The following is a 22,407-nucleotide window of genomic DNA, read 5'->3' as shown; positions in this document are numbered from 1 at the left end:
CTGCCTCTATATACATCGGTACTCTGAAGTCACTGTCTCAAAACCCAGGCGGAACACGCCTAAGCTCCTCTCTAAGTGCCTGGACCAAGGTCTGTGCCAAGCAGAATATCCTATAGAACTCTGCAAAAGAAGGTGGTCCCTCATGGGTCAAATCATCAAGCTCCCAAGTGGCACTCATCAACACTGACTGCAAGCGCTGTCTCATATAGTAATCTGGCTGTAGGGCCGCTAACGGTCCTCTGTCTCTCTGGTCAAACATATACATGATCTCTCGACACTGTGCCCGCCCATACTCCACATCATCCCTCATAACCCTGTACTCATGGTATGGTACCATATACGGCTGAGCAACCTGACCTACTGACTCCTGTGAAGGAACCCTCGGTATACCTGCACCCTGCTGTGGTAATCCTATCTGTAGATCTACATTATGCTCTCTCATCCCCTCGACTGGAATCATCTGAACTATGTCCGGCTTTGGGCATGCACTGGTATAGGAGGTAACAATGGTGGTGGTGGTAACTCCTGCTCAATACTCGATAAAAACTGATGCTCAACTGGTAAAGGAACCATCGGCTCAAAGAACTCAAAGGGATCAAACATCTCTATGGGGTCATGAACTATCCCCTATACTGGTGGTACCGGCTCCTGTGGCAATGGTGGTGGAGGTGGTAGAGGAGGAAACATATACTCAGGTACTGGAGGTATAACTGGTGCTGCTGGTCCGGTGACTATCCTCTCAGAAGATGCAGAATAACCAGAAGATGTCATCTGATAATATACCAAAGAAAAGAAAAGGTCACTAGACAATCCTACGATTTATACTTTCCTATTCTAATCTGACCTAAATCCTAACACTATTCTTCCTAATTTGACTATCCCTATCTTATGTGATCTCCCTATCTTATCTTAACCCTAATGTTCTTGTTTTCAGGGACCAAACCTACAGCTCTGATGCCAAACTGTAACGCCCTCCAGACCCGGGGTATAAGTCTGGGGGTTACTAGCTAATCACCAAACCTGTACAACCTAATTAACAATAAATAAAGAAATGAAACTGAACCCCTTTAACACTAACCAGGATCTTTTTAGGTTGAAGTATGAAAACAAGAACCACTAACTACTTTTATTACAAACCAACATTTAAAATCTCACAAACTCTCTTTATTACAAACCATTGTCTATTTCATTTTAAACTAAGTTCAACTTTTATTCAAACACATACACTATCTATCAACACTCCACCTGTTCGGGCAACTCAAAGCTTTCTTCCTGGATTGGGATCAACACTTTGGGTATGAGAGGATCCCGAGGCTTGACCTGCTTCTTTACCACTCGAGTCCTGATGGGTTTCATATTCCTTCTTAACTGAAAACAATAAGGTGAATAACAACAAAAAGGGGTGAGCCAAAAATTGCTCAACAAGTCCACAATATATAAACAGTGTTAAAGCATTTTAAATGAATCCGTAATCTCGGGTATATCTGCAAAGATATAACCCCCACGAGAATAGAAAGAAGGCCATTACTGGCGAGTATAAATGAATTAAACTGGACACAAGTTTGCATCTATATTCTGCTGATCAGTCAGAATATAATGCAGATCTATATCTCACTATATAGATCCAGTCGGGTACCCAAGCACTACGGCCCATGTCGAGGCACCAGTCAAATCCCGGTCCTCAGGATTAAGACACACTCAATCCCAAAAATATCATTATCCAGTCCATCGCTTAGCAACCGGAACAATCGGTATGCTTTGATATATTATAAACACCAGAACATATCAATCTCATTGCATCATCAACGGGATATGAATCAGAAATCCAAAGAAACGGAGAAATCAAGAATCGATATGAAATATGAACAAAGGAATATCAAGTGTGTATCAGTGATTAAGAACAAGAATCAAAAGAGTGCAAATATGATAAGCATTTGAATAAATATCACTATTATGAAAGTAGAATAGGGGAAAAACTTGCCTTCTGCGCAACTCACTACAATTTGATCATTGTCGTCTATCACCTTGGACTAATACCGACTCAACTTGCCTAGCTGGCTTAGCTTCTGTTAGCAAAACAGATTGGTTAAGTCACTTCGTACTTCAATTGCATCTTGAATCGACGTCACACCGTTCCTAACATCTATCCATGTGCTTATGACTGACTCATGTATTATTTATTAGCAAATAAGACTCAATTAACCACATAATACACATAGGCACATAAGCACATAATCATTTTTATAGTTAAAATAATTTTTAGAACCAAAATCGACTCGCTGATCGCTCAACTGATCGTTATCTAACTCATTTTCCATTTTTCCGGAATTTTTCGGACTCGTCTCGGCACGCATTTCGACTGATAATCAAACAAGTAACAAAATCAACTAATTTTTAAAAGAAATTAAACTTTAATATTATTATTAATGAAAATAATTCATTTTTCTGAGTCAACAGGCTTTCGTTCCACTCGAATCGGACTAACGGTTTAATTATTATCAATTAAACACAGTTAATTCGATTTATTATTCAGTATAAATAATTGTTACTAATTTTTAAAACCCAAAAATAATTTTTAATTATTTATTTAAGAAAAAATCAGAATTAAAAATGATTTTTCTATAATTTTTGGAATTAAAATGAATTTATTATGATTTATAGAAAATTATTTAATTAATTATCAAAATAATTAATCATTTTTAAATAATTAATAACCAATAAATAAATAATAAATATTTAAGAAAATAATTCAATCTGATTTTTAGAAAATAATTCAGAATTATTTATAATATAAATCAATTAATTAAATAATTAATTAATCGATTTATAAAATAAATAAAACTGATTTTTAAAATTAATAAAAATAAAATCAAAATCAAAATTTCAGAAACAGTTGTCAGAAATTGGTTTCTGACAAAACAGATCAAAACCGGGTTTTAATCCGGGTTTGAATTCGGGTAAATGGGTCACCAAGAACCCAGAATCCGGTGGCTTTCCGGTCACCGGAAAATTATCCGGCCACTTCAATTCAGGCCACTACAGAGATGGTTTGACATAATTTTTAGAGGGTTTTTATTCCATACAAACACAACAACATAATCCCCAAGTTTCCAGGCTTCAATCATCCCCGGGTGATGTTCTCCGACCAAAAACCCGAAGAACTCAGGTGAACCTCTGCAGTTTCCGACGAAGTCAATTTCTGGCCAAACTATGAACCGTTTGTGATTGTTTTTACTGGGAATCAATTCTAAACTTACTTTTAAACACAAATCAATGAACAAAACACATCAATAATCCCGGAAACAAGATTCCGGCCAAAACCGACTCAAAGTCCGGCCAAAATCTGATTTGCTTAAATCATACATCAAAAATTACGTTCTATAGCACAAATTAAAGCTCATAACACCCATAATCAAACCCCCATATCCAAATATACCTCAGATATCCCTAAAATCAAAAACGATTCAAGGAAAAAAACACATAAACCCTAGATATCGAATTATCAGTTTAATCAATCGTTTGAGAAATTGATTAACAGGATTCGATCATAAATCATCAGACAAAGCTATACATATCATCAATTTCAACAAATAACCCCAGAATCAAAAAGTACCAAATCGGGTATAAACCCTAGAAATCGAAAATCAAAAATAACAACTCAAAACTTGAAATTGATGGAAGAAACGGAAAGAACAGATCAAAACCTGTGATTTGAGTACTCGAACTGATTGATTTGGTATAGAAATCAGATCAAAATCACCGTTTTAATTCCTGACCCGACCCTGTTCTTCTTGACCCGGTTTGCAAAGAATTTGTGTAATTTTCAGAATTTTAATGATTTATTAATTATAATTAATTAATAATTAGGCTATTTATAGTAGTAAAATTAATACTCCTAAATAAAATTAAGGGGCTAATTATACATTTAATAAAAATATTTGGCCCTAATTTTCATAATTTTTGGGTATTAAAATTTAATTTATAAATATTTTATATATACAATATATATGCCAAAATTTCCCAAAAATTGTGAATAATGCAAAAATGCAAAGAAATAATATAAATGAAAGTCCTATAATTTTATAAAAAAAATGTGATTTTTGTGGGGTTTTTAACACCCAATGGGGCCCGGAAAACTCATTTTTCGTAAAACGAGAAAATTTATAAAATATCTAGATGTTTAGAATATTGCGATTATAAAAGCCGTTTGATGGAAAATAAGGCTCATTATTTTATTTGAAATACTGGCTTTAAAATCATTGTTTGGGTCGTAAAACGTTTGAAATGAAAGTGATGAATGCAAAATAAAACATCTGAAAATACCTTAAAAATACATAAATGACACGGAATACACGTAACATGTAACAGTTAGGGTTCAACAGATAATCACACATAAATGACATATTAATACACATACTTTATTATAAATATGATATAATACAATCGTAAATTTCCCGGTCGTTACAATGAAGGTGGATTATTTGGCAAATTATGGAGTTAATCAGATCACTAGTGTCTGTGAGCTTTGTGATGGTGCCCATGAGACAGAGCAGTGTGCTATTTCTAGTGAATCAGCTCAGTTCGTGAGCAACTTTCAGAGGTCGCAGCAGCCTGTTCCAGCCACCTAACATCCCAACAACCGCAATCATCCTAAATTCAGTTGTAGCAATAATCATAATGCGGTTCAGCAGCCTTATCAGCAGTATGCAGCAAAGGAATACAACCTTCCTGATTTTCAGCAATCACAATATGCACCAGGACAACAACTCCAGCTACAACAATCTAATGAAAAATCTGAACTGGAGGAGTTGAGGCTCATGTGTAAGAGCCAAGCGGTGTCTATCAAGACCTTGGAGAATCAAATTGGGCAGATTGCCAATGCTTTGCTGAATCGTCAACCTGGCTCACTACCTAGTGACACGAAAGTTCCAGGCAAGAAGGAAGCTAAAGAGCAGGTTAAGGGAATCACATTGAGGTCTGGGAAGGTTGCAAATCCCGAAAAATCTCATATTTTGGAAGATGAAGTTGTGGCTAAGGAAGAAATGCAGATGGAAGCAGAAGTGGAACCAAGGAAGACTATTGTGAAACACACTCCTCCTGAGGGTAATACAGGGGAGAAACAAATCTATCCTCCGCCTCCTTTTCCTAAGAGGCTGCAAAAGAAAAAGTTGGATAAGCAGTTTGAGAAGTTTCTGGAGGTGTTCAAGAAACTTCATATCAATATACCTTTCGCTAAAGCTCTTGAACAGATGCCTAGTTATGCGAAGTTTATGAAAGGTATTCTCTCTCAGAAAGTGAAGCTTGATTACTTAAAGACAGTTGCTCTTACGGAGGAATGCAGTGTTGTGCTGCAACAGAAGTTGCCTCCGAAGCTTAAAAAACCTGGAAGCTTCACTATTCCTTGTACCGTTAGAAAAATGTCATTTGACAAATGCTTATGTGACTTGGGAGCGAGCATCAATCTGATGCCCTTGTCAATCTTCAAGAAGTTGGACTTACCTGATCCAAAGCCAACTTATATGACCTTGCAGTTGGCCGGTCGTTCTATTACATATCCACGAGGCATTATGGAGGATGTCTTGGTCAAGGTGGATAAACTCATCTTTCCTGCAGACTTTGTAATTCTTAATTTTGAGGAGGATAATAAGATTCCCATAATCTTGGGAAGACCATTCTTGGCTACTGGACGCACCTTGATTGATGTGCAGAAGGGTGAGCTTACTATGCGAGTGCTGCCATGAAATTCCCAACTGAAAACGAGGAGTGCTTAAAAGTGGAGTTGGTCGATTTTGTGGTTACTTCAGAACTTGATCAAATGCTAAGGTCGGATGCCTTAGAGAAGGCTTTGTTGGGAAATTCAGATAGTGAGGATGACGAAGGTGATGAGCAATTACTGTATTTGAATGCTTCTCCTTGGAAGAGCAGGCTCGATATGCCTTTTGAATCTCTTGGGATGTCAGAACTGAAAAATGCTGAGGGGCGACTCAAGCCTTCTATTTAGGAAGCTCCTACACTTAAGCTTAAACCATTGCATGAACACTTAAGGTATGCTTGTTTAGGTGATGCATCTACTTTACCTGTTATTATTGCATCTGACCTTTCAGGTAGTGATGAGGAAAAGCTCTTGAGAATCCTTAGAGAGTTCAAGTCGGTAATTGGATGGACTATAGTAGATATCAAGGGAATCAGCCCTTCTTATTGTATGCATAAAATTCTGCTAGAGGAAGGTAACAAGCATACTATTGAGCAACAGAGAAGGCTTAATACGATCATAAAAGAAGTTGTGAAGAAAGAAATCCTCAAATGGCTAGATGTCGGGATCATCTATCCCATTTCTGACAGTTCTTGGGTGAGTCCAGTTCAGTGTGTGCCGAAGAAAGGAGGTATCACTGTTGTTGCTAATAAGAAGAATGAGCTCATTCCTACTCGAACAGTCACGGGGTGGAGAGTTTGCATGGACTACAGGAAGCTGAATAAGGCCACAAGGAAAGATCACTTCCCTCTTCCGTTTATTGATCAGATGCTTGATAGGTTGGTTGAGCATGAGTACTATTGTCTTTTGGATGGCTATTCGGGTTATAATCATATTTGTATTGCTCCAGAAGATCAAAAAAGATAACCTTCACTTGTCCGTTCGGTACTTTTGCCTTCAGAAGAGTTTCTTTTGGGTTGTGTGGAGCACCTGCCACATTTCAGAGATGCATGATGGTTATTTTCTCTAACATGATTGGTCAGAATATGGAGGTGTTCATGGACAATTTCTCTGTGTTTGGAGATTCTTTTGACGAGTACATATAGAATTTTAGCGCCGTTCTTAAAAGGTGTGTTGAGGCCAATCTGGTTCTCAATTGGGAGAAATGTCATTTTATGATGCGATAGGGCATTATTCTTGGGCACAAGGTCTCTAGTAAAGGTCTTGAGGTGGACCAATCCAAGATGGGGGTTATGGAAAACCTTCATCCACCAATTTCTATTAAGGGAGTTTGCAGCTTTCTTGGTAATGCGGGTTTCTATAGGCGGTTCATCAAGGACTTCTCAAAAATCTCTAAACCCTTGTGCAATATCCTAGAGAAAGATGTCCCTTTCAAGTTTGATGACGAGTGCCTAGCTGCTTTTGAGATTTTGAAGAAGAGTTTGATCACAGCATCGGTCATAACTGCACCTAATTGGGATGAACCTTTTGAGATGATGTGCGATGCAAATGACTATGCAGTACTTGGGCAGAGAAAGAATGACATATTTCATGTGGTCTACTATGCTAGTAAGACCCTCAATGGTGCTCAACTGAACTATACTACTACTGAAAAAGAGCTATTGGCTATTGTCTATGGTTTTGAGAAGTTTCGATTTTATTTGCTTGGGACAAAGTTGACAGTTTTCACTGATCACGCTGTTATTCGCTATCTTGTCTCGAAGAAGGACTCGAAGCCTAGACTTATTCGATGGGTTCTTTTACTTCAGGAATTTGAGTTGGAGATCAAGGACAGAAAGGGTATTGAGAACCAAGTTGCTGATCATCTCTCTTGTTTAGAAGATCCAAGTGTAACTTCATAGGATAAGACATTGATAAATGAGTCTTTTTCCGATGAGCAGTTGTTTGGGGTGCAAGAAGAAGAACCGTGATTTGCAGACATTGTGAACTACCTTGTGAGTAATATCATGCCTCCAGACTTGTCTTCTACTCAAAGGAAGAAGTATCTTCATGAGGTGAAGTGGTACATGTGGGATGAGCCATTTTTGTTTAGGTAAGGAGCTGACCAAATCATCAGGAGATGTATTTTGTACAACGAAACGGGGGGGATCTTGCGAGATTGTCATTCGACTGCTTATGGAGGCCACTATGGTTGAGAAAAGACGGCAACTCGTATCCTTCAAGCGGGATTTTTCTAGCCTACATTGTTTCAGGATGCACATCAATTTATTTTAAAGTCTGATCGATGTCAGCGTGTGGGTAACATGTCCAAGAGGGATGAGATGCCCCTTAATGTGCTTCTCGAGGTTGAAGTCTTCGATGTCTGGGGAATTGACTTCATGGGGCCTTTTGTCTCATCTTGCAACAATCAGTATATCTTGTTGGCAGTTGATTATGTCTGGAAGTGGGTTGAAGTCAAGGCTTTGCCGACAAATAAGGTAGTGCTGAATTTTCTTCATAAGCAGATATTCACAAGGTTTGGGACTCCAAGAGTCATAATTAGTGATGAGGGATCGCATTTCTGCAATCGCAAGTTCACTGCTACGATGCAGAGATATATTGTGAATCATCGCATTGCTACAGCCTACCATCCTCAGACTAATGGTCAAGCTGAGGTATCTAACAGGCAGATAAAGCGAATTCTAGAGAAAGTTGTGTGTCCATCAAGGAAGGATTGGTCTTTAAAGCTGGATGAAGCTGTCCGGGCGTATAGAACAGCGTATAAGACTCCGCTAGGTATGTCACCGTTTCAGTTGTTTATGGTAAGGGGTGTCATTTGTCTGTGGAGCTCGAGTGCAAAGCGTATTGGGCTTTGAAGAAGTTAAACCTTGATTTGGATGTAGCTGAAAAGAAAAGAAGAATGCTTTAATTGAATGAACTCGATGAGTTTCGACTTCAAGAGTATGAGAACAAAAAAATGTATAAGGAGAAAGTCAAGAGGTGGCACGATAGGGGTCTAGTGCTCAAATCATTTGTACCGGGGAAACAAGTTCTTTTATTCAACTCTCGTCTCCGTCTTTTTCCTGAAAAATTGAAGTCGAGGTGGTCAGGGCCGTTTATTATCAAAACTGTGTTTCCACATGGAGCGGTGGAGATTTTTGAAAATGATCCAGGCCAAGCGTTCAAAGTGAATTGACAGAGGTTGAAGCATTACTATGGGGATAAATTAAGACATTATCAATGATATTAAATCAACATAAATCTTGAATTAAAAAATAATAATATTTTTCTTAAAAAATAAACTTATATTAATTATAGTGTAAATTCTACTTTGTTGAATATTACGATTGCAAGTCTTTACCACTTTAATTATGCATTACTAATCCTTTTAAATTAAGCAAGGTAATTGTAAATTAGTAATGACTTTAGTAATAAAATATCTCATTACTCCAGATTTGTTTGACCAAAATTCAAAAAATTTACTTGACTCTGCAATATATACATATATGTTAAATTTTTAGTTTCTTTTATAAAAATATTGACAATATTTGATGGATTAACTTCAATCTTTTTTCCTTTACACGTACAGTGACTACCATGCTTGTATTCATTTATTAAATACAAATTACATGACACAAATAAGAAAATATGTATTATGATTAATGAGATATATTAAAAACGTTATGAACGTTATCAATGTTTTACATGAAAATTATACATATCGATAAATACTCAACTTGTATTTGATATGTTTTACAAGTTATACAATATTTATTAATAGGAAAACGATCAAAAAATTTACTAATATAATTGTATGGTGTACAAAAAAAATCTAAAAAATAACCCGTGACTCGCACGGGTTATTATGCTAGTGAGAATTGATAGTTGAAATACTTAAAAAAATATTTTGTTTATTCAAACTATTTTTAGATATTTAAATTTCAAACTACGACATGATATTATAGTTTAATTTTTATAATTAAGTTTTACTGTTCAAGAAATCATCAAATATATATCAGTTTTGTATTTTATCACTCCTTAAAATTTCTATAATGTATTCGTTTACTAATAAAAATAGGAAAATTATCAAAAATATAATTTTTTTTGTAAAATTATTTACGATTTTATCAATTATTGTAAAGATTTGCAAAACTACTATTTCATTCCGAAAATATTTGCAAAAATACGATGTTGTATAATAGGTTACTTTAATTTTTTATGCATCTGCTCTAAATTGCATTTTGGATTGCATTGTATGTTGTATTTTTGGTTACAAATTATGTTGCAAATATGGTTATAAATTTATAAAATTTATTTATGCAATTATTTTTTAAAATTCAAATTACAAACGTAGTTGCAAAATGGTTTTTTTTTTGTAAATATTCTTAAAAAGTAATAGTATTTTTGCAAAGAGTCTGTAAAATTTTTAGAGAAATATATTTATAATATAAATTATAGAATAACTAATGTTAAAACTAATGCACGTATCACATGCAATATTGCATACTTTGTTGATATTTTGGACGATTGCTCTATTTTGGGCCGTTAGGCCATCTCCAACGATCCAAAAATTTAAATTTGTATCATCAACTGATCTAAATATTGACCAAACTTCTGACAAATTTCAATTCAAATATTTGATCTAAATTATTTTTTACATATATATAAATATCATATTAAGCTATTTTATCTTAAATTTATCATTTAATCATTATTAACAATTTATTTAATATTTCATAAATTAATAAAATCAAAAAAATAATATACATAAACATATTAAAATTGTGCATTTAATTCACGAAAAACACATTTATTGCAATAATTAACATATAGAATATCATTGATACACATTAATTTTCCGAATTAGTATATTCTTCCCACAAATGCTCAATTAATGAATTTATAAGTGCAATATGTGTCTCTTTATTTTTTATTTTTAAATTTTAATGAAATTATGTTTTCTCATTATTCTAAATTTTATTTTAAAAATAAATTTTGTTAACTGTTAATTATATTCTATTATTAATTATATAATTAAATAATCAAAAATCAATTTAAAAACTTATAAACTACAAATAACAAAATCATTATTTAATATTAAATCAAGTAATCAAAATTTGGATTAGGGAACTATTGTTCATGTTTGGATCACTGTTGTAATGAAATTTGGGGTAATTTACCCCATATTTGGATTTTTGAATCATTTGTTTTAGAATGGGAAATTTGGTGTTGTTTCTATCTATCACATTCACACATGCTAGAAAATAAATTAAAAAAAATTATCTTTTTAACGCACAATGATGGCTGGCTCTTAATTGAAAAGGCTGTATGAGATTGAGTTGTATCCACAAATTTCTAATGTAGCGGGTAAACTATAAGCTGTGCTAAATAATAGTTGATTACTGATAGCATTTAAATTAAAGATTACGTACAAAAATGGAAAAACAAGATCTTTCAAAATAAAACAGTTTCGACTTGCGATCGGCGCCGGAAATGAATGCATCAAAAAGCTCCAATTCTACTTGGGTAATCCACTTAATCTCTCTCTCTCTCTCCCCGTCTGTATACATCATCATTTATATTGTAACTTGCTGATTGCTTTCTTATAAACAACAGGGATCTAGCTCATTTACAATTGGAGAGAAGATTTGCGCTCTATTTATACCATGTGCAGCTTTGTGTGAAGCTTTTTTATGCAATTTAACTGCTTGCTTTGATTTGCATTCTTCTTCATCCTCTCATCAACCTATTGTTTACTCCTTCAATGACATCGTTCGTCTTTCTCAAGAAACTCCTTGTTTGTCCTCTCTCTCTCTCTCTCCCCAATCTCTCTCTCTCTCTCAGTGTAGTGTTCTAATTGTTTAGAAGATCTGATGTGAAAAGGCTAAGGTGCTTTTTGATTATGTTGCTGCAGTTACGGTTAATGAAGTTGAGGCACTGCGTGAACTGTTTAAGAAATTGAGTAGCTCCATTATAGATGATGGTCTCATACATAAGGTATTTTCCTACTCGGATAATTGTTTTTTTTTTTGTTTTCAATTCTGTAAAATATTTGAATTGTTCGTTTCAAGTTTCAAAGTGATTTAAATTTTTGCTTAAGTTGTGGTTTCTGGATTGTCTGTTGAGAGTTCGATAAATGTTGTACTGTGAAACTGATACCTGCATTTTACTCATTATGTGAGATAGATATTGCATTTAGGTTTCGTCAACAATTTTTAATGTAATATTATGATGGATAAAATGTGTATACAGTGCAGTGCAAGGTTAGAAATCATTTGCTAATGAAGTAATTATAATTAAAATTTAATATTTTTCTAAAGATATATTATGTCATACTTCTTATATGCATTGAATGATCATTTATTTATACATCATTATTCTTTGGTTACATTCGAAGGAGGAGCTCCAATTGGCTTTGTTCAACTCATCTGCAGGCAAGAATATTTTCCTGGATAAGGTAAAGTTATATGCCACAACTTTTTGTTCTATTAGTATAGCTTTTAGGTAAATTTCAATCTGCTTACCTAAGATAAGAAGTTGAAAATCAATTTCATTTTTGGATCACCTGTTAGTATCTTTCCTAGCAATATTTCAAAGACATCACTTAGAATGTTTAACAATGGTTAGTTAATTGTCTCTTTAGTAGACCTCATGACAAGCATTATTATCAAAAAAATAATAGGTTTCTGATGTACTTCAATATTTGATATGATTGCAATAGTTTGACAAAGTTTTCTTCTCAGCAAGGGGTAAACTTAGAAGTTCTTCCGGTGGTATGGGCTTACACACCTTTACGAATTCGAAAGATATGATATGATATTACCTTCGTTATAAACAGCTTTTATACTGTATAGCCATTAACTAATAATTGATGCTTAAGAATTTTACTTTCTTCTATAATTCCTATATATCATAAACTCTGTATCTTAGGCAACAATGTGCTCCTCCATAAAGCATCTAACTAATCCAAATAGAGACATGTGTATCACAATTGAAGCAGATTCAGCCTGATGTTCATATAATTTCACGGGTTTGCCAAATTTGATCTGAAATTTTACGTCATTATACGATCCACAACATGTTTACCTTCTTATTCAGGTCTTTGATCTTTTCGATGAAAAGCAAAATGGGGTTATTGAATTCGAAGAGTTTGTGCATGTCCTTGGAGTTTTCCATCCTGCTGCTTCTATTTCAAAAAAGATCGACTGTGAGCATTCAGAAAATTTCTTCCTTTTCTAATTTTCCTACTATTTAAAGATGAAAAGGGATCTGTTCAGACCTAGACATTTTAATGCTGAAATGCATTGATTTATTTTTCCTATTTGTTTCACGCAGTTGCATTTAGGTTGTATGATTTAAGGCAAACTGGATACATAGAACGGGAAGAAGTAAGTATCTTCATGCTTCTAAGATAGGGAGATGACATAAGAATGAATAGGAGGATGATTGATGTAGTGTATTTTCTCCAATGTTTCAGTGTATTTCTACCTACTGATTTAATACACGTTTCTAATGTATTTGAGCAGATATTACGTAGATATTCAATACTCGCAATATTTTACTTAGATGATAAGGGTTACTTTATTCTTTAGGTGATGCAAATGGTAGTCGCCATTTTGAAGGAAACAAATGCATCTTTGTCAGATGAGGTTCTTGAAGCTATCATTGACAAGGAAAGAGATAATACCTGTTACTGGATGATGTTTTAATTGTTGCTAATTATGCTTTTCAGTGACCTTGTAGTCCTTTTTAAAAGTACTCCTAACAGTTTATGTTTTTGTGGGTTCAGACGTTTGAGGATGCGGATGCTGACAAGGATGGTAAAATCAGCAAAGAAGAATGGAAATCCTTTGCTGTTCGGCACCCCACACTCTTAAAGAATATGACTCTTCCTCATCTAAAGTAGTATTTTTTCTTCATATATTAGTATTAAAATTATAGCCACAAATCATGTACTCAGTTGTCTTATGCTATATGGTTCTGAAATTCATTTTATTAATTCTATGTACCAGGGACATCACCACAGCATTCCCGAGCTTTATTTTTAATACAGGAGTTATCGACTGAAGTCCTTTTCTTCCAAAAGGTAAGAGCTTAGCAAAACAGTGCAGCCACAAAGTGATTACATTCACTTGCACTGTTGCACAGATTGACTGATCTTTTTCACATCTGCTTCGTCATGCACAACTGGGACATCCAACATTGCTTGCCTTTGGCAGAGGAAGCTAGGGTAGAGATTGGAAACAAATACCACAGTAGACAGAGTTGGGAAACTGATAGCCTACCTGCATTTCTTTGCCTGGGTTCTATTTTTTCTCATTCTTTGTACAGATTCATTATTTTTGAAAGATAAAAGAGAGCAATATCAAATTTATTTAACATATTATTGTAGGGGCAATTGACACATGAAATGACCAACTTCATCAATACTTTCTATTGACATTTGTTGCCAACTTAGTACTTGTTTGAGGTCAGGGGTGTTTAGTTGGGTAAACCAAATAGAAAAACCCAAACAATCTCATTATATTCTGACATATATTGGGAAAAAAACAACTTAAAAGCTCCACCTTGTCTCAGCCCAACCCCATGAAGCAGGGCTTAGGTTTTTCACCAGAATAAACGTGTTTCCAAAGCCTGCATGCATCTCTACAGATAGGCCTGGCAAATTCGTCACTGTGGTTGGAATGCAATGATAAACACACGAGACTTCTAAATAGCCTGCATCTCTACAGATTGGTTTCAGACTTTCAGTGTTCAACGGTCTTACAAAGTAGAAATTCACTAGCTAATTGCATTGGCAAATTCACAAAGTATTGTTCAATAGTCTCACAAAGTAGTGTTCAATAGTTGTTCTTGTTTTGTGCACATAAAGCTGAAGCAGTTTATATCTTTGCACAAATGTGTAGAATAAGCTGAGTTGGATCAACATATTTTCCAAGCTCAAATGATGATTTGCAGTGCTCAGCTTCTCATTCTTCAAGCACCTGAACCAACATCTGACAGGATATAGGTTATTTGAATACACAAGTCGGAACGAATAAGCATCATATTATATGTATTATTATATCGGGCATGGTTAAATTTTTTGATAATCAGAAATTTACAATACGCATTTATATATTTAATAATTTATTTGTTAAAGATAAACAAATGTTGCCTCATTAGTTGCGAAAAAATTCTCACATTTATATTATTATTAAAAGAAAATTCATTGCTTATTTAAGGAAAAAAATTTAAATGTTCACGTTATAACTTTGCATTTTATGCTTATGTTACGCCTTTACTCACCCCATAAATTTATTAGAACAGATATTCATAAGCTAGAAGAACGTCAAAAAAAATAATAAACAATAATTAATACTAAAATTCAAGTAGAATGACAAGGGATATACAAGTATGATGCTATATTGTCATTATAAATACTAAAATTCAAGTAGAATGATAAGGGATATGTAAGTATGCTACTGCATTGTCAGCACCGGATAGTGTCCTTGAATGTGTGTTCATCACTAGACACAACAACACATCAAAGACTTCCTTACACCCCACATCGTATTACTCCCAAACAACCCACAATCCCCGCCCCTTCTCCTTCCGGCATAACTACAACCACCTCGGTCTCGGACCTCCGCACCACAGCTCCTGTCCAAGGTATTCTTCATTCAGGCATTTCATCATACACTTCGTGTGCATTATTTTTACTTGTCATTCTTTTACTTTCCTGACCTTGTCTTGGTAACAGGGAAGGTTAGGGAAACTAGTTGTATGGGTTATGAGACGTGGTTACCGACACCGCCTATAGTAGACAACCCTCGCTCCATCTACAATGCAGCATCACTGGCCTTTATTGGTGACTGCATTTACGAGGTTTGCTTTCGGTTTTAAATATCTGACATCTGTCGTATCATGTTATGTTAGTTAATTAGTTAGTTACTTAGTTTGTCAAGTACGTAATGACTACACTGAAATGAATCACAAGTAGTATCTAGGAGGCTATTGTTGGAAAAGGTAATGTGAATGTAAGATAGATTGATTTCGCGCGTTTTGTCTCCGTGATTTAGGTGTTGTGTAATCAGTATTCTTCTAGTTCTAATTATTTTGTGTGTGAATAATCTGCAAATGTTGGGCCATTTAGTGGGGACTAGGCCGCATCCTTTCAAAGGTCAGCAGAAGAAGAATAGTTGATGATGTCCACATGTTTGTCACAGCATTAAGTCGAGTTGACAGGTCCAGCTCATCAACTAGTCAACTAGTCCAGCGCGCCGTGACAATCATGGATACTCGTGATACTTGTGCAATTAGACATTGGTGAATAATCTTTTTCTTTGACATGCACTCTATCACATGTGCAACTGTAAAGGAGCCATTCTCCTTTAGTAGGAGTTGCTTGTGAATTTTTATTAACATTAAATAATAACTGAGGATGTCTTACAAAACTTACGAGTTGAGAACGTTCATTTGTTACATGGCATATATTTTCCTATTCATTGGTTATAAAATATTTCTTATTCATTTATTTCCATAACAAACTTGCCTGTTCTATACTAAATTATGTGCAGCTATATGCTCGTAGACACTTTCTATTTCCTCCACTAAATATTGAAGAATACAATGATCGTGTGATGGCTGTTGTACGTTGTGAGGCACAGGTAGGGTATCCTATCTAAATTTACATAGATGTTTAATAAAATCTTGAGATTTGAAATTTATTGCTAATTTTTAATTGAAATGTAGTTGAAGATTTAATTTATCTCGTTGTTTATGATATTCTGATGAAAAACTTATGGATATCAATATGTATTTATATCGGTAGCTGTATAGGCATGTCGTTATGTGTGATTGGTTCAAGAATGTATACTGCTTTTATCGCATGAAATGTTACAGTTTTGAGACAGGAAGCCAATAACATCATCATCACTAAATATTCGACAGTCTCTTTTGTAAATGGGACAGACCCTTTCACGAATGAGACAGGCAATGATACAGTCTCAATTAATCTGTAGAATATAAATTACTGAAATGCAAAAGAGTAATAAACAGAAATAAAAGTAATGTAGAACACCAAGAGTTTTCACTTGGTCCGGCCCCTACTCCTAGTCTATGAATGACATACATCCAAGTCCCCATGTCAACTAGCATAGAGAATGTATTATATCAACTTCAATAAAAGAACTAACAATCTTTTCTTTGATTACAAAAGGATAGCCCTGAAAGAACCCTCTTCCTAGCACACTTGCTACCTAACACACCTGCTATAACCTAGCCCACTGGCTACCTTGGCTAATCCCTTGGAATCAAAACCTTACCACAACCCGGCACAAGTTGTTATAAATACACGCAATGAATAACAATGATAAAGATTTACAACTCAAACTAGCTTCTTGTTTGACCGGATATTCAAGAGATATAAACAGGAAAGATTTTCAGAATGTATATAAGATAGATCGTGAAAAGCATCAGGTTTAATCTGAAAACATGAGATGTGTATTCTTATTTGATAGGATATTCAAGAGAATGGATAAGAAGAGTTTTTCGGGGAATAAAGATAGAACGTAGAATAAGCACTCTTGATTGAATCTGAAAAACAAGATGTGTATTTATACACACAAGTGTAACGGATAATATTTTCAAAAAAAATAAGAGATAACATTGGATAATCTGTTTGTTTGAAAATATTTGAATAAATTTTTGTAAAACAACCCGTTAGTTAGTTGTAAAAGATAAACTTTATAAAAGATAAGATTTGAATAGTTCAAATAGGTTTATCAAAATAGAGTTTGTTTTGAAGATAAACTTGTTTACCCATTCAAATAGAATTATAAAAACCCTATCAGTTACAAGAACTAAGTCCCATAATCTGTATTCTCTACGTAAATCTTGAATTATGTCATCATCAGAAATATGCAAGTCAACATTCTCCCCCTTTTATGATGATGACAGAGAGTACAAAAGCTCCCCCTATCAAAAATACTTTAAGCCATGTTCAAGATGTTAGTAACAAGAAAATAGCATATGCAGATTATATCCTTATGCAACAGATATAGCAATGAGTATAAAACCAAATGAAATAAGTACATAATCAAATCAAAAACAACTTTCTCTCCACCTCAACATCATAAAAGGGACAAAATAATTAATTATACAAAGAGCACATACCAAGTTCGTCTGAACATGGACTTTCAAGCACATCTACAAAAGATTCTTCATCTCTTAGGTACCCACTTGACTTTGGGTCCTTGTTTGTTAGTATCACAAATCTTATATAAATATCTATCTGATTTCTTAATCCATATTTGAACAATACTAACAGATGCATGAGTAGATTTATATATAGTAGACGGTCTATAAGATGAGTTAGAGTAGTGGCCCTTGATACCACATAATCTTGATTCAGAAGTAGTGTGACCAGTTTTACCACAATCTTGACATTTATCATACGGCATCTTGTACTTTATTAGAGTCCTCTTGTAACCACTTTGGAAAGCACGCTTCTTGACTGATTCACATCCAATACATTCTTTATCGAGAGAAGAATTTTTGTTCAGCAAGAAGAGTATTCAGAGTTCTTTTACCATGGAAACATCGGGCTAGATCTTTTTCTAGTTGTGCAACTTTCTGCTTCAATTCAGGAACCAACGGGTCAGGTGCACTATCTCTTTTGACAGTTTCTTGATCAACTAATATTGGCTCTTTCTTTAAAATTTCAAGACAAACATCTTTCATTTCAATCTCATTCTCATTCTTGAGATACTCATTTTCTTCGGTAAGCTTAGATATTTTTTCAATTAAGGATCGATTTTCAGCAGCCAATGCTTCATCTTTCATGGGATCATCCATTTCACCGAGAACTTCACTTAATGCTTGTTTTAAATAAGCATTCTTTTCTTTTAGCTTTATGTTCTAAGCCTGCAGGGTTAGTACAGTTGAAGATATATTTGAATTTATATTATAATGAACATTTTGTACCTCATCATTATCACTGGAGCTGTCTTCGAGTCCAGGAAAACATAGTTGATCAACTTCATCTATCTCCACATCAGAATCATCATCACTCCATGTAAGCAATGCTTTCTTCTTATTCTTGAGCTTGTAATAGTCCTTTTTGAAATGCCCCTTTTTCCCGCATTTGAAGCAATTAATTTTTTTTTCTTTGCTGCGATTGGACTTGAAATCCTTCTTTGGAAACTGAGATTTCATAGGTCCCTTTGATGCATTTCTTTTAGCAAGAAATTTGTGGAACTTCTTGGTCAGGAGTGCGATTTCCACATCGGAATCATCAGGAGATTTATGTGCATCTGCATTAAGCGCCAATATCTTTTCTCGAGGAATATCATCTTCTTCATATCTGCGTAGCTGATTCTCAAATTCTTCCAGTTCACTGAAGAGTGTAAGGGTGTCCATCGTAGAAAGAAGAATCGAATCCTGCAGTATGGTGCCTTTATGAGCAAATTTCTTTGGCATAGCCCTGAGAATTTTCCGATTGATTTCGGAGAGAATTTTCCGATTGATTTCGGACTGTGGAATAGTCCTTAGATATACTAAGTTTGACTTCACGTACCTTAGATATACCTTCATGGCTGACTTTGATAGTATCCCAGATTTGTTTAGCCGTGGTACAAGCTGATACTTTTCGTAACTCAGTAGCCACCATTCCATTGAGAAGTGAATTCATAGCTTTAGCTTTAGAATTCATATTGACTTCTTCAGGAGAGAGTTCCTCGAGAGATTTAGTCTTGCCATCTTTTATTGGGACTGTAAAGCCATTTTCTACAGCATCCCATTCAAAAGCATCACGCTGGAGGAAGATTTTCATGCGGAATTTCCAGTCGTAATTTTCAGCACCGTGAAGCAATGGTGGGTAATTATTCGAATACTTGTCTGATTGAGCCATGGATCGCTAGCAAAATAAACACTAAATAGAGAATTAAATGAAACCTGCTCTGATAACAAATGAAATTCAAAGGCACAATCTATATATGTGATAATCTAACTGTTAAGACGAATGGGACAGTCTCTTTTGTAAAAGGGACAGACCCTTTCACGAATGAGACAGACAATGATACAGTCTCAATTAATTTGTAGAATAAAAATTACTAAAATGCGAAGCAGTAATAAACAGAAATAAAAGTAATGCAGAACACCAAGAGTTTTCACTTGGTTCGGCCCCTACTCCTAGTCTATGGCCTACATCCAAGTCCCCATGTCAACTAGTATAGAGAATGTATTATATCAACTTCAATAAAAGAACTTACAATCTTTTGTTTGATTACAAAAGGATAGCCCTGAAAGAACCCTTTTCCTAGCACACCTGCTACCTAGCACACCTGCTATAACCTAGCCCACTGGCTACCTTGGCTAATCCCTTGGAATCAAAACCTTGCCACAACCCGGCACAAGTTGATATAAATACGCGCATTGAATAACAATGATAAAGATTTACAACTCAAACCAGCTTCTTGTTTGACCAGATATTCAAGAGATATAAACAAGAAAGATTTTCAGAATGTATATACGATAGATCGTGTAAAGCATTAGGTGTAATCTGAAAACATGAGATGTGTATTCTTATTTAATAGGATATTCAAGAGAATGGAATAAGAAGAATTTTTCAGAGAATAAAGTTAGGACGTGGCATAAGCACTCTTAATTGAATCTGAAAAACAAGATGTGTATACACACAAGTCTAACGGATAATATTTTCAAAACAAAGAAGAGATAAGATTGGATAATCTGTTTTTTGAAAATATTTGAATAAATTTTTGTAAAACAACCCGTTAGTTAGTTGTAAAAGATAAACCTTATAAAAGATAAGATTTGAATAGTTCAAATAGGTTTATCAAAATAGAGTTTGTTTTGAAGATAAACTTATTTACCCAGTCAAATAGAATTTCAAAAACCCTATCACTTACAATAACTAAGTCCCATAATCTGTATTCTCTACGTACATCTTGAATTAGGTCATCAGAAATATGCAAGTCAACAATAAGTTCTTATTATATATTCAAAATTGTTGATGAGATGTTGTGAGTGACTTGGGATTTCATACGATGTTTAGCATTTCTCTTGTACATTTGCAAACAAGTTCAGAATCTGGTAGCCAGCTACTTTAATAGCAGTAAGTTTATTATACTATATGTAAAATGAACATATGGTTTTTTCATTCCAGTTTCCCATTATAAGTGTCAAAGTCTACATGATGCGAAAGAATAATACCAAAAAAAGAAAAAGAAAATGTTATTTTTATACGCTAGTCAAGTTTCTATTATGTAATATCATACATTTTGTTTATGTATTATATATCTTATCAATTTATCTGGAAAAATAATCAATACAAGTTGGTCTCATGTCTTTGCAGGATGCAATGCTGCGAAAGCTTATAAATGAGAAAGTTTTATCCGAAGAAGAGATGTTAGTGTACATTTCGTTGTCTCTTAAAAGTTTGATTGGTCAGTTTATAGTTGTTGATATTGTGGATAAGTTTGAAAAGAATGAGATATCGAAATATGTGTTGTGTTTTATCTTTATATGGAGTAGTTAGTTTATTAGTGAATTACACCTGGTTTTTAGACACCGGAAAAAGTTTTATATTAATTTTTTTTTAAGAAATATGACTTATAGCCTTACAAATGAGTATTTGTTCTGATAGGACGACATAGGATAAACTCCTGACCACTTGAGTTATCCAACCATGCTCAAGAAAGCGTTTTTTATTTAAACCTTTTGGCCTTTGCTATCAGCACTTATATTACATCAGATGGCTTTTTAGAGGCCGCACTAAATCTCGGCCTGTACTTACTAATTGTACATAGCAAATGTGCCTTCAGTCTGATTCCATTAAGGAAGCTCAAATATATGTATTTTGTGACTTTATTAAATGTGAAGTACAATATTAATTTATTGCATCTGATAAGCATCCACCACCGCAGGGATATTATCCGCTGGGGAAAAAATATTGGCTCGGCAGCAAAAACAAGGACAAAGAAACGTGCTGGTGTAGCTGTTTACAACAGAGCGTCCTCATTTGAAACACTTGTTAGTTCATTTCTACCTACTATTTCCTTTAAATCATGTTGTAGAAAATGAGCTCAAGTGCTGTTAAATTTTAAATAAATAACTTCCATCTCTACTGGAAACTATTGCCACAAAAACTCTTATGTTTAGCCGTCGTAGAACTTGTGTGGTAGAAGCATGATCCAAAGATGCAATTTTCAATTGAGCCGCGTCATAATTGTTTTAAAGAGATAAAAATCAAAAAACTATTATACAGTGATAGATTCCAACATAAGATTCCTTTGATCTTATTATCTTACTGAATTTTTTTATGTAGATTGGATATTTATACTTGACAAACACAAAACGTCTGGAAGAGGTCATGCTAAAGTTAGGCTTCTTAGCTGATGGTCCGTCAAGTTAAACTCAAATGGAGAAAATGGCAAGTGAATGCAAGGTGCTAGTTCAAGTTCACAAGCTAACATTTGTAGTGTATTAAATGTATTTACCAGGGGTGTAATCGAACCGAACTGAGTCAAACACTGACAAGCTCGGCTCACAATCTCGAATAAAAGTTCTCGATCTCAAATATAGAAGTTCGAGTTCGAACTCGACCGAGTCTTTAATTTTTACATCCTGGATAGAGAATTGTATATAACAATGCACATTGTTTCATGGTAGATATATTTTATTCTATTAATTTGACGTTACCTTCTCACTAGGTATTATAATGGCATAGAACTGAACAAAAATTATGATTGAAATTTAGTTGGATGGTAATAGTC

The 22,407-nt window shown here is 34.4% G+C and overlaps 2 protein-coding genes across 3 annotated transcripts; both read left to right on the top strand.

The window, feature by feature from the left end:
- Positions 1–10,950: 10,950 nt before the first annotated feature.
- LOC141684545 (calcineurin B-like protein 10) lies at positions 10,951–14,018 on the top strand. 2 transcript variants are annotated; one of them, XM_074489573.1, is made up of 10 exons: positions 10,951–11,158; positions 11,249–11,429; positions 11,547–11,629; positions 12,030–12,089; positions 12,731–12,839; positions 12,968–13,020; positions 13,225–13,305; positions 13,422–13,534; positions 13,645–13,718; positions 13,838–14,018. In XM_074489573.1, the coding sequence occupies exons 1-9, from the start codon at positions 11,126–11,128 to the stop codon at positions 13,697–13,699; spliced, it is 768 nt and encodes a 255-aa protein (XP_074345674.1). In that variant the 5' UTR covers positions 10,951–11,125; the 3' UTR covers positions 13,700–13,718; positions 13,838–14,018. The 2 variants fall into 2 exon arrangements, with proteins under 2 accessions (XP_074345674.1, XP_074345673.1); XM_074489572.1 differs by having other exon boundaries at positions 10,953–11,158; positions 13,645–14,018.
- A 986-nt stretch (positions 14,019–15,004) lies between these two features.
- On the top strand, positions 15,005–22,343 carry LOC141684546 (uncharacterized). Its single transcript, XM_074489574.1, has 6 exons — positions 15,005–15,283; positions 15,375–15,499; positions 16,192–16,281; positions 20,988–21,040; positions 21,559–21,664; positions 21,960–22,343. Exons 1-6 carry the CDS (start codon positions 15,091–15,093, stop codon positions 22,044–22,046), a joined length of 654 nt encoding a protein of 217 aa, XP_074345675.1. The 5' UTR covers positions 15,005–15,090; the 3' UTR covers positions 22,047–22,343.
- Positions 22,344–22,407: the final 64 nt, after the last annotated feature.

This window comes from Apium graveolens, chromosome 9 (genome assembly GCF_009905375.1).
Source record: "Apium graveolens cultivar Ventura chromosome 9, ASM990537v1, whole genome shotgun sequence".
In the NCBI taxonomy this organism is placed as follows: Eukaryota; Viridiplantae; Streptophyta; class Magnoliopsida; order Apiales; family Apiaceae; genus Apium; species Apium graveolens.
This window is presented reverse-complemented; position numbering and strand designations above follow the sequence as displayed.

Coding starts and splice junctions, on each gene's coding strand:
- LOC141684546 (XM_074489574.1), top strand. CDS start 15,091: ATGCTACTGCATTGTCAGCACCGGATAGTGTCCTTGAATGTGTGTTCA. Junction 21,041..21,558: donor GTTTTATCCGAAGAAGAGAT/GTTAGTGTACAT, acceptor CCACCACCGCAG/GGATATTATCCGCTGGGGAA. Junction 21,665..21,959: donor CGTCCTCATTTGAAACACTT/GTTAGTTCATTT, acceptor TTTTTTATGTAG/ATTGGATATTTATACTTGAC.
- LOC141684545 (XM_074489573.1), top strand. CDS start 11,126: ATGAATGCATCAAAAAGCTCCAATTCTACTTGG. Junction 13,021..13,224: donor GATACATAGAACGGGAAGAA/GTAAGTATCTTC, acceptor TTTATTCTTTAG/GTGATGCAAATGGTAGTCGC. Junction 13,535..13,644: donor ATGACTCTTCCTCATCTAAA/GTAGTATTTTTT, acceptor TCTATGTACCAG/GGACATCACCACAGCATTCC.